General features: G+C 42.6%; 2 protein-coding genes across 2 annotated transcripts; both read right to left on the reverse strand.

Annotated features, from left to right (window-relative positions):
- Positions 1-8933: 8933 nt before the first annotated feature.
- LOC308087374 (centromere/kinetochore protein zw10 homolog) lies at positions 8934-11240 on the reverse strand (the record flags this gene model as incomplete). The annotated part of the gene is made up of 1 exon (XM_080431167.1): positions 8934-11240. The coding sequence occupies one exon, from the start codon at positions 11238-11240 to the stop codon at positions 8934-8936; it is 2307 nt and encodes a 768-aa protein (XP_080287293.1).
- Positions 11241-12157: 917 nt separating this feature from the next.
- Positions 12158-12700, reverse strand: LOC308087004 (PRA1 family protein 3-like; the record flags this gene model as incomplete). Its single annotated transcript, XM_080430644.1, has 1 exon — positions 12158-12700. One exon carries the CDS (start codon positions 12698-12700, stop codon positions 12158-12160), a length of 543 nt encoding a protein of 180 aa, XP_080286770.1.
- Between the last annotated feature and the right edge of the window lie 557 nt (positions 12701-13257).

Here is a 13257-nt window from a genome sequence, read left to right on the forward strand (position 1 = left end):
CTTGAGTAAAACAAGTACAAAAGTATTGGTATCAAAATGTACTTAAAGTACCAAAAGTAAAAGTTCTAAAATTTTTGAAAATAGCAGATCTACAAGCTCACAACATGTTGTGAGCTTGTAAGATTGTAGGTATGAAATAGGTCTAAAGTGGTAAATGTATGTTTTATAATAATGTATATCTACAAAGTAACACGTAACTAAAGTTTTCAAATAATTGTAGTGGAGTAAAAGTACAATATTTGCCTGTGAGATGTAGTTGAGTAGAAGTAAAAGTACTGATAATTGGAAATACTCCAGTAAAGTAGAAGTACCTCAACTGGTTAATTAATAATGTACCCTTATACATGTAGTAGATTAAGAACTACAGGTAAAGTCAATTTTTATATATATATATATATATATATATATATATATATATATATATATATATATATATATATATATATATATATATATATATATATATATACATATACATACATTATACATATATTATAATGAATTGATTACTGCAACAAATTAATGATACAGCACTATTGTTACAAGTTGTGCAACTATTATTTCAACTTAACCACAACAACAATATCATTATGTGCATGCAAATATGCACTGAAGGGCAGAGCAGCACTCACTCCAGACCGTTCTTTGCGATCCGGGGCGACCGTGTTTAGGGGCGAGGTAGAACCGCGCTGATCGCTCACCCCAGACCGTTGCGATCAGGGGCGACCGTGTTTAGGGGCGAGAGATAGTGAAACGGTCGCAGAGTTGTGGCTCGTACAGATTTTCGGAGCCTCAACACGTATGCTCGTCTGTTAAGAGGTGTAAAGTAACTAAGTACATTTACTCCAGTACTGTACAATGATTGTGAGCTTGTAGATCGGCTGTTTTCAGAGTATTTCAGTATGCGCGTGTGAGTACTCTGTGTGACGGTGATTGAAACCGACGGCATAGCCGTTTCAGTCATTCAGTCCAACTTGACTGTAGCCTGCTGTAGTAGCCTTTTCATACGTTTCCTTTGTCCTCATCTTGCGCTAATGCACGCAACTGTTGCGCCAGGTTGTGTTTTTGTTGTTTCGCATAAAAGCGTGCATCTGTTGTCCGTCAACAACACAGCCAGGCTCCCTCCCCACCTCCTTTCGCGTCTCTACTGGGTTAGGTGCCTCGGAGGCGAAAGGAAAACGCCGTTCGCGTGCTCAAACATGTTCATGGACCCCCAGATTAATATGTATTTGTCAACAGCCCCCCCCCCCCCCCATCTATTTTGTGGCAGGGAACCCCCTTCCCTGCGGGGACGGGCGATGTGAAGTCGGCGAAAAATAAATGTTCTGTCTGTCTGCATACAACACAGAGGAGGTGTAAAGTAACTAAGTACATTTACTCAAGTACTGTATAAGCATGCATCCATTGTCCGTCAACAACACAGTCGGCGAAATAGAAGAATGGCGTTCGCGTAAAGTAAAGTACCCCCAGATTAATATCTATTTGTCCACAGCCCCCCCCCCCCCATATCTATTTTGTGCCAGGGACGAGCGATGAGCGATGTGAACTGAAGTCGTCTGCGAAAATGTTCTGTCTGTCTGAGTACAACACACACAGAGGTGTAAAGTAACTAAGTACATTTACTCAAGTACTGGATAAGCGCGCATGTAAAGTAACTAAGTACATTTGACAGCAGGCGTGTGTAGTACTAGGCATAGAGGCGAGAGGCGTGTCTAGTCCCATAGCTTGGGAGGACGAGGCCGCCCCGTTCAGAGTATGGGAAAATGGGGAAATATCCCCATTGGCTTAAAGGACAGCCAATGACGCAAATCTGTCGAATGCAAATGAAAGTGTCGAATGCAAATCTGTAATCTGTCGAATGATGAGTAGTAGGTCTGCCTCTTGTTAGACCAGGTTTGACAACCTGGTAAAAATGTTTAACCAATATGTATGGTAGGGTACTGTATGTAAATACAGTATTACTAGCACATCTACAGTGTTTGGAGATGGTCTCCTTACTGTTCCATTGAGTAACTGGGACACTGGAGTCAGGTAGGACACTGACTGATTGACAATGTCAGTGAAGTCCATTAGTTAATAGTTTCAAATCTTCGTACCATGGGCGACCGGGCTTTCTGCTCGGCCGCCCCCGAACTGTGGAACTGTCCACCTGAGAGCTCCACAGTCAGTTGATTGTTTTAAGAGAGGACTAAAGACCTACCTTTTTAGCAAAGCATTTTTGTAGCTGGTTTTACCTCTAGGCTTTATGCCCCCATGTTTTAATAGTTTTCTTCTAGTTTCCTAGTTATTGTTTTCTTTTACTGGTGTGATGTTTCTGTTTTTATGCAATTGCCTTCTGTAGCACTTTGAGATTTCCTGTAAATGTAAAATGCGTTATAAATAAAATCCATTATTATTATTATTATTATTATTATTATTAGTTTGCATAGAGGGGGGTGGGATTGGAGTTTACAAGTGTACTCATTTTATACTTACTGACAGTAATATTACAGCCAGTACTTATATTTTTTTAATCAATACTCTTTTTTGTTTTACTCAAGTAACATTTTGAATACAGGCTTTTTTTTTTTACAGTGTACTCTTTTAAAGGGACACTTCACCCAAAAAAAACTTTGTTTCAATGGATTAGTCACCCCATGGAGACTTGAATTCATGGATATTTTTTTATTTTTTTGTCTCATTCCTAAGACAATAATTTGATGACCGGCAGCGGTTCCGGTAGGAGACACAACGACTCGTTGTGTCTCCTACCGGAACCGCTGCCTACCGGTCCACTGGTCATCAAATTATTGTCTTAGGAATGAGACAAAAACTAAAAAATATCCATGAATTCAAGTCTCCATGGGGTGACTAATCCATTGAAACAAAGTTTTTTTTGGGTGAAGTGTCCCTTTAAGTAAAAAATCTGAGTACTTCTTCCAACATTGGTCCCTGTACAGTGCCTCTGGCAAATAATTTCAGTGAAGCGGTGGTGTTGCTAACCTCAGACCAGATGACAGCCATCATGGCAAAAACAGAACCAAAGCCTATTAATTTAGCTGCCGAGTCATGGTGAGACACCGACACAAGGAAAATGTCACAGTTAGAAAATGGTGGCACATTTCTCAGCTTGACAAGTTCACTGCAATAAAAAGAAACGACTAGATTCATCAGATGGATTGGAACCTGGTCCACCAGGTACTGTACTGTATGGATAGGAGAGGACAGGTGGATTGTCATTTGGGAAAACAATGGCTTGCTAAATCTATGCCATATTATCTACAACTCTGTCTTAATATTCTGTCATAATTCTGGCTTATCTTTTTACTTCTGTCTTAACCCATTAAGACCGAGACAAGCATCTGTGTCATTTTTTGATTTGAGCTAAAAAGCATTGTTTTACACTTTGGCTATTCAAAAATAGCAGACATACAAGCTCATAGCGTGGCACCGAGTTTGTAGATCTGCTATTTTTTTAAAATCATGAACATTTGTGCAAATCTTTGAATATATATTCTTTAAAGCGAATATTTGTAACTCAAATCTTTGCTTCTGGGGGTCCCTGGAACAACATAATTTGAGATGGGGGTCGGCGGCCAAATACATATCATTGTGGGGGTCCTCTACATGAAAAGTTTTGAGCACCACTGATATACTGTAGAAACAGACGTTTTTTTCAGAAAACTGTTTAGAAGACATTTGTAGAATCGGCTTCAGGTTTATATTCTGTCATAATTCTGGCTTATCTTTTTACTTCTGTCTTAAGGCTGCAGCATATTCAACCAAACACAAATCGTGTTCGGCTTTGGCACGTCAAACTTTAAACTCTAGTTTGTTCTTTTCGTCTCAAATTGTCTGGAGCGCACACACTACCCCCTGCCAGATTCTTAAATGGCTGTAATGCAGCTTGATTTATCGGTCAGCACATGACACATCAACAACAAAAATTATATAATTTAAACTGAAAAATAAAATGTATACATTAGCCTTAACTCTGGGCTCTCTCTGTGTACTTCATATTCCTCCTGCCTCCTATTCCTCTCAAGGTGATGGATGGTGTTGAAATCCACTAGGACAGCTGGTCATTAGCCTAGAGGGCGTGTTTGTGTGTACTGTATGTGTTCAGTATGTGTACGTGTATGAGTCTGACTGTCTGCCTTTATGTCTTTGTAAAGCCAGATTTATACATTGTCGTACGATGGTGTCGCATCAGTGTTGATTTTGACAGCAAATTTTGATTTAGTTTTAGTCATAGTCTTTTGAATAAAATTCCATTTAGTTTTAGTCATATTTTAGTCATCTGAAATTATGGTCGACTAAATTGCAGTTGATTTAGTTGACAACAATTTTGGCGGTGCCTTGATGGCGTCGTAATGGCTGATTTTACACTTGGTTGCATGCTGAAAATAGCCGATCTACAAGCTCACAACGCGTCGCAGCGCGACGCGTTGTGAGCTTGTAGATCTGCTATTTTCACAACACCTGAGCACAACCAAGCAACTTGTCTTTTAGTTCTACTGGATCCCCCCCTACTAGTCCCTCCCTAACATTTTAGTCTAGTTTTTATTTGTTGATGAAATTGTCAATATATTTAGTCTTAGTTTTAGTCATCATAGCTTAGTTTTTATTTAGTTTTCGTCAGTGAAAAAAGGTAGTCGACAAAATTTTTCGTCATAGTTCTAGTCAACGAAATCAACACTATGTCGCATGCAAAAAGAAAAAAAAAAGCTTGTAGATCAGTTATTTTTGGCCTGCGACACCGCTGTATGACAGAGTATATTTGAGGCATATACCATATGTACCTCACAGCCGAGAGGAGGGCAGAACAAAAGAAATATGAGAAACAAGGGTGCAGAGAGAGTGAGCTTGTGAGGACCTTTGTAGGTTGACATTACAGAGTGACATTGTAATGCAGCAGATAATAGCCCGCAGGTCAGACAGGCCTAGGGAACAGGCAGCACCTGCTGTCATTCACTCAAGATCACTAAACAATATGCCCCAACAGTGGCAGTATTTGTGAACAATAATTATCAGTCTGCCTTAAAATGTGGAAGTACTAGTTTGTGTACAGTAGGCAGATTATAAAACTCACAACATAAAATGGTAAATGGTGCATTTATCTAGCGCTTTTATCCAAAGCTTTACATAGATTGTGCATTACATTCACCCATTCACACACACATTCATACACCGATGGCGGAGGAAACCATACAAGGCACCAACCTGCTCATCGGGAGCAATTAGGGGTTCAGCATCTTGCTCAACTCTGGGCTGCCCGGGATCGAACTGGAAACCTCACAGCTTCCATCCAGCCGCTCTACCGGCCACTGAGCCACTGCCGCCCTATCATAACATCACAAAACCCACTGCTGTCTGTAACCTAAGTAGGTCGGAGCGGCTTATTGTCGGTATTAGCCAGAGCACAGGTGTCTATTCGGAGTGCGCTGGACCCCTGGGAGATGGATTGCTGAGATGGAGCGCAACACCTACCATCAGCTCCCAGTACTTACCGCACGACTTGACACACCCAAGCCGTGCTACTCATTCGCTGAGTTGGCAGTGCCCGGGATCGAACCCATTACCTTGTGGTCAAGAGGCGAGTAGTACCGACTAAGCCAGGGGTTCTCAAACGTATTCATGTCAAGGACCCCCAAATTGACACTTATTAGCCCACGGACCCCCAATTGAAAGGATATGCCAGGGACCCCCATATAAGAGAAGATTTGTACGGCTCTAGCAGTGATTCTCAACCATTTTAAATTCAAGGACCCCCAGTTTGACATGCATTAGGGCTACGGACCCCCATTTAATGACTTTTTTTTAATCTTTGGGACCCCAATTTATATTGTAAAATCTATGTTAATTTAACTCTGAGAGTGTACGGGTCCATTTGGTTCCATTTGTACACTCTCAGAGTTACAGACCCATAAGGGACAATTTGGTTCCATTTGTACACTCTCAGAGTTAGAGGCCCATAAGGGTCCATTTGGTTCCTCACTAGTATCCATCATTAAGCTGGGGACCCCCTGGAACCCCCTCAAGGAACCCTGGGGGTCCCCGGACCCCACTTTGAGAACCAATGGACTAAGCTACCCGGACCCGGACGTATGTAACATAAGCACACAGAATGTAAGTTGATTACCTCAGCTAATCACTCTGCCCACCCCCCTTACAGAACAATAAGCCCACAACAAAAGGAAAAATATTTACTGCATGAGTCAGGTAGTCTTTGTTCCATGGCACAGCAAGAGCTGTATGTGCATGTTATGCCCCTTCCTGTTTTCACTCTACAGTCTAAAGGCAGAGAAAAGCTGGCTACAAAGACTGGGTGAGAGTGAGGCTCTTTATTGTTCCCCGAAACCAAACAGTCTACCCTTCAAACGCCAAGGCACAGCCCATAGAACCTCAGGAGTCCATCAATCCCTTTTATATGGAGCTCTCACTCTTTCCCTGCAGACACACACACACACATACATCCAAAATATAGCCAGCTTTTAATTCCTTCCAGACTGTGTGCTCTAAGGCTTCAATACGGTGACACCTGTCTCTGTAGCTAGAAGGTGAAAAGCACCTGTGAAGCAAGAAAAATGGAAGTAAAAAAAAAAGCCATCACCTAGAAACGTCCCCAGAAATAAATTGATGATCGGTGAATCATGGTTTCTTTCTTTTTTTTGTGTGCACATTTTCCTTTTACAGTTAGTGCCAGGGGTCATATGTCACATAAAGAATGTTGTCAACTGTCCATTTAAATGTGTCCATTGTTGCTGGTGATGTTGTCTTGTTGGGTTCTATATTCAGTCGACTTGTCCCATTTTTCAATGAATAGTCTCTTGTAATCTCAAGGCATTGAGTTAGTTTCTCGATTACAAATATCTCTTCCACAATGCCCAGCCACTGCTCATGGCTCAGAGGTAGCCCCTACGGAACCTCTCCTCTTTAAGTTCTAGCGGAACATAACAGCTTCCAACGAGTTGAAGAAAGTATTTAATTTGCCTCGGTTTTCATCCGGTTCCATAATATTTTGCATTAGAAGATGCAATTCAACATTTGACCAGTAGGGTAATCAGTAATGTTATCTCTACGGGCGCAACTCTTGCGCAATGTCTTAAAAACATGTAACCGGATGAAAACCGAGGCAAATTAAATACTTTCTTCAACTCGTTGCTGTTATGTTCCGCTAGAACTTAAAACATCTGAGAGAGTGGCGCAAATGCTTTGCTTTTTGGATACGATGTGCAGAAAGGGGTAAGAAACATGTAAAGTGGAAAATGTGCGACAATGTCGACCGCAAACGGCAGGAACCGACGAGGGACCTCATCTCGGAGCTACTTAGCGGAGGGAGAGGTTCCGTAGGGGCTAGGCTCAGAGGATGCAGGAAATGCCCCCCCCCCCCCTTTTCTCAGACCAGGTGAGAGTTGCATGGAGCATGCATGACATTGGCTATGCCAACTCCAAACAGCCCCAAAGACATGATGCCAGCACTATTTGACCACATAGATTCCGAAAACAGAATTATAATAAGGGGGGCTTTATACAGATATACAGATTTCCCGCCCAGGAAATGCCTCATTTTACTTACTTATCACATATATATGTCTCTTTCCTTAATACTGTAGGTCAGTTCACTTTTTCTTTTCAAACCATGTGAGGTCATATTCTATCACTGTTAAACAATGGTAACATTTTACTGTACCAAATTGGAGAAATCACAATTCACAATCACTACACATCTCAACACATACATTTCTCTGAACTTTAACCTGTCACCAAACATACATACTGTCATGCAAACTAAGTTTCTTACATAGCTCTCATGTTAACTTGTGATTATTACTGCATGGCTCTGCAACAGGCAGATAAGTGTGTTTGTCTGCCTGTGTGTCCAGAGCTAATCTCGCAAACCGCTGGACCGATCAGCGCTTTTAAAGTATAACAGAAGTCAAAGGTTCTCGGATATGGCTGTAACATTGTCCAAATTTGGAGTCACACGACATAAATACATCATAGACGACTGACATCACAGGCTGGTCACATGAAGTCTGAGATCCACATGGGAGCCATGCAGTCCCCATGCGGATCCTAAGATGATTCGATATTCTTTCTTCCAGTCCTCACAAATTGACACCAAAGTCAAAACCACGCCCCCTGGGTCATGACATTTTTTGACAGATAGATGGAGATTTTAGTAGGCTCACTGCTTGTTGTTTAATCTTCATTATACTGCACCTTTCTTGTTGACAACAAGAAACAATGTTCACAATGTTACTACGTGCTTGTACAAGTAAAATAAAATACCGTCCAGTTATGCTTTTTGTTCACAAGCCTTGTGAACCAAACAGACATCTGATCTTACTTAGATAAATAGGACTTTCCTCTGGTTCATAATTGTTTTAAAATTATTAATTCAATATTATAATTATTTTTGGGGGGAGAGGTGATATTTTTATTATGAATATTCTAAAAGCTCTGTGAATTTTATTAATATTATTCGTCAAAATAGAAGCTGTAGAAGAAATTGCAGCTTGGATCAAGGGAAATTACTATAGTCATTATAAGGGCCTAGTGTCCAGTGAGATTTGCTATGCGGAAAACAATGTACTATGTTTCAATTAGCCTTTGTCCTTTGCGAGAGTGGAAAGCTTGTTTCATAGCAACACGGTTAAGACAGTTAGGATTTTGCCAGATTGTATTTACCTGTAAACCTAACAGACCTGTAAAATAACAGAACACAGAGCCATAAAAAAGCAGACGTTGTTTTGCCGTATAGCAAATCTTGATGTAAACGGGGCCTTACAGTTCATAGCATTAACATGGGTATAGCACATTCGTGAGGATCTATTGACGAACTATTGACGAACCAGCAAGGAGCAACTGTGCAGGAAAAAAAAGGATGTGGGATCTCCTCAAGATTAAAAGAGACAGTATATTCCTTATTGTTTTTTAAAGAAAAGGGGCTATTTGATTTTGGCTAAAGCAACAGCTCGTCTCTCGGTGTTCTGAAACAAGGCTCGGATCAGGCTCTTCATCTCGGAACTGGAGAACTCCAAAGCCAGAGGCCCTTTGCCTTCTGCCCACCTGTCGACAATCTCCTGGAGGCTGGCCCTCAGCACGATAACCAGCTCCTTGAAGGTAATCCACTTCTTGACGTAGATGAGCACTTCCTCCTGGTATTTCTTGTTCCTGATCTCCTCAGCCAGTGGAATGAAACCCAGGGGACCTTCCTCAATGATGGTTTGACACAGTGTGTGGAGGTGCTCTCCATCTTCGGATGAGATATCCTCTAGCATCGTAAGTTTAGCGATGACTTCTGAGATGATGGTGTTGAGGAGACTACCCATAGCTTTACAGTAGATGTTGGCAGGTAGGACATCCTGCCACACTGTGCCCAGTTGTTTCAACTGATGAAGAACCTGTCTGACTGCCTTGCTGGCTGCTGTGTAATTGCCCTCGTCATCCAGATTGGAGAAGTTACGAGCAGTGGATAGTCTCTCAAGGATCTCAGCCTTTTGGACATTGATCTGGGCTAGGAAGCACTGGGCGCCCAGTTTCCTGAAACCGGGTACCATGTCGACAAAAGTGACAACTCCTTTGCTGAGAGCATGCAGATGGGGCCTGAACTGATGGCCCAGTGTGAGTAAATGGTGGGCTAGGTACATGCAGTTGTTGTGCTGGATGGCTGCCAGGTGGGGGAACTTGAGCAGGTTTTCTTTATGATACGCTGGAACGACGTCGTAGAACAGCTGGAATATGTTTCTCACGGTGAAAAAGAGTTGTGTGGCACAAGGTGGAGAGCTTTCTACAGCTTCACACAGAGTGTTCAGGGCCAACTCCATTAGTTGCTGGACAAACTCGCTGATGTAACAGGCTGGCAGACACATGGTTCTGGCTGCCAGTTGCTTGTCATAGTCCAGGCTCATCTCATCCCCGGGAGGGGTCTTCTCCTGCTTGGTTTTGTTGCCTGAACCTGGATTCGGTAGCTCGGGAAGGGCAGGCTTGGAATCCGGTGTGATTCTGACAGTGTTGTGCATGTTGGAGATCATGAGTTTGCGTGCGGCCACAATGACGTCCTTGCACTTCTTGCTGGCAAAGTGAGAGTTGACATCTCTTGCATACTTAAGCAGTTCTGTGGAATCACCTTGCAGGTACTGCATCTCCTTAAGGGACTTCTCAAACTCCTCCGTCTCCTTGATCACTGTATTGTATTTCTCCAGCTGGCTGCTGTTGGTTGGGATGGAGTAAAGGAGACACTTGTGGATGATGCAGTGGGACATTTCCTCCCAGATCAGATCACCCAAGATTCCTGACAGCTTCCTCTCACCAACTGATACATTTAGCAGGTATGAGTACAGTGTTCTGAGCACTATCAGGAGCTTGGTGTAGACTTGCGAAGGACTTGGGTGCTCCATATGGCTTTCCTCCAAACTTTGTAAGGCCAAGATAGTACCTTCACCCTGTTGCTCCAATACACTCACAAACAGGGTGGGGTACATTATCAGTGGCTTCAGAATGTTCTTCAACAGAACCTGAGTGAAAGGTTTCATCTGGTGATGAAGGACTCCCTGGATTGCAAGAGCTTGAACAAGAGAGCAGAGCAGAGCAGGAGGTCTCTGCTCTTCATCCTTACTGCATCCCAGAGTCAGATGTAGCTCTGTCTTCACAAAGTACTTCATTTCCATCGACTCCTTGGAGGAGGGCAGTTTCCACATGACTAATCTCTTCCACTCGTCCCCCAGCTGGTAAATGAAATTCTCTCTCTGGACAATTAACTCAGAGCTAAGTGATCGCAGCAGGGGCAGCTCTGAACTCTTCCACGTCTTCAGAGAATCCACACTGGCTCTTGCCCTTTCTAACTGTTTGGCTGCTTTCACATGGTTCTTCTCCAGTAGGGCTTTGCCAAAATCTTCCATTGCATGGTGAAACTCTTTTAGATCTCCCAGCATTGTGATAATGACAGTGTTTCTCTGCAGCTGCTGCTTGAGCTTCTCATACTCAGCCACGTTCACATGGACGTTCTGCAGCACCTCAGTCTCGATGCAATTTTTAAGAACATCAATTTCTTTGGAAACATGATTGACTTGCCCCATGAGCTCCTCAGCCCCTTGTAGACTAGGAAGGAATTCATCATATCTCTTGTTTATCATGTCACATATGTCTTCCTTTGTATCCACCACCTTACGTGACAATTTGGCTATTTTAGTGGATATGTCTTCTTTCTCTAGTTTCCCAGAGCTAGTCAGCACTTCTGTAATGAACGATGCCATGTCCTGTCCAAACCATTCATTAAAATGTTACTTTGTAAGTCAATGAAAAGCCTTATTGGGTCGCTTTCTCTTGCTTTGAGTGCCACCGGGCTCGCTGTTGTTTTAAGGCGTGGCACTGTAGGTGTGTGTGTGTGTGTGTGTGTGTGTGTGTGTGTGTGCGCGTGTCCGCGGATAACTTCGCAAACAACTGGACTGATCAGCGCCAAATGTATTGTGCACACCGCCAGTAGGTCAAGTAAATATTCTTTTACTTTTTATAACTGTAATTATACTGAATTACACACTGTCTTTCTAAGCGATGATTTACTGCTGAACAATTTACACACTCAGTGAGTAAATGCAGCTTGGCAATGAATATGTGTGGGAACAGAGAACACAGGAATCCTCAAACCGATGGAGTGCCTCCTAACGTCTCGTCAGTGAAGGTCAATTTATGCTTTGCGCGACAAGTGTTGAACGACGTGTTGCCCGAAGGATATGACGTAAAAGTTACGTCACATCGTCACACACCCATCCCGTCCACACCCATCATAAAATGTCACATACTCTGGTTGGTTGGGATGATGAAGTAAGCTCCGTTACCATGGAGATAAACCAGACTACATTCACTTCCTTGTTCACATTTTGTGGCACCGCTGTCGGCAAGTTGCAGACAGTATGAATGCTCAATTAAGATACTGTCATTCGAGACTTGTCGCACAAAGCTTAGATTATATATATTTTAGATACATAAAATGAAAAAGGAACATCTTACAGCACAATTTATATTCAATATAAATTCTGTATTAATCAGATCTGGATGATAAATACAGAGAATGCAAACAACAATACGATAGAAATTGACACTGGATGACAGTAAAAGCAAACCATATTGCATCTGGCCGTTGACCCTGAACCTTCCTCACATCCTCTTACCTTTAGCTGTCTATGAAATCCTGGATTTTCTCCTCCTGCTGGTCCAGGAGGTCCAGGACGATGCCCATGGGGGACCTCTTCAGTCCCACACCCTCGATCTTGTTCTCCAGTCTGTTCTTCATGTTGCGCAGTCTCAGAGAGGCATGGACCAGGATCAACAACAAAGGTAAGGTGAGTCCAAAGATGAAGATCATGACCCCACCACACAAGGACAAAAGAAAGTAGCTGGCTCCCATGACCCCGACGATGAACAGAGTTGGGTTCTTCTTTATGAAGTTCTTAATCATGGCCTTGTTCTTTCCTGCCCACACGGGGCCCATGAAGACAAGGGTCACCACCGATCCTCCCAGAAACATGCCCAGAGGGTTTAGGAACCCGACGATGAGGAAAACCACGATGGCCAGGGCAAAATAATTGGTCTGATAATAAAGCAGATTGTTGATCACTCTGTTGTTCCATTTTGTTAGATCCCCAAAGTCTGGTTTGGCAAATCGGCCCGATCCCTGGAAGAAATCATGCCACGGTCTGAACGGTGCCAGCTCCATCCTTCCCGCAATGGCTGAGTGTTACAAGTACTTTAGTTTTAAGCTGCAACTCAATGGAGGTCAGATTGAGCTGAAACGTTGCCCTAATATGGAGATGACTGACATCACAGTACTGAGGTCATAGATGACTGAAGTCCAACATCAACATGGAAGTCATGCCATAATTAGATTCTGTCTTGTTCTTAGTAGGGATGGGTCAAAATAAACGTGCAAACGCCTGAACTGTAGTATTTTGCTACCGAGCCATTTTCATATTTTCCCTTTCACTCGAGATTTATCTGAGATTCAAACCTGTTTAATTGTATTTAATCTAAACTGTCTGCAACATATTATAATACCTCATTTTATTTACAGCTTATGTGTTTAAACCGTCACAAAATGACAATTTCAGGATTCCAGTGATTCAAATATTTTAAAGCAACCAGTAGGTGGCAGGGGTGTGCACGTTCTCTCCCTTTCCACACCATGCCTAGCCCTATAGCCACAGTCTTCTCTGGCACTGTCCAGGGTCCTGAACCTCCTCTCCCTGAACCTCCTCTCCCTACCAATCCACAAAA

This window comes from Gymnoscopelus braueri (genome assembly GCF_963280865.1).
Source record: "Gymnoscopelus braueri genome assembly, chromosome: 6".
Taxonomy (NCBI): Eukaryota; Metazoa; Chordata; class Actinopteri; order Myctophiformes; family Myctophidae; genus Gymnoscopelus; species Gymnoscopelus braueri.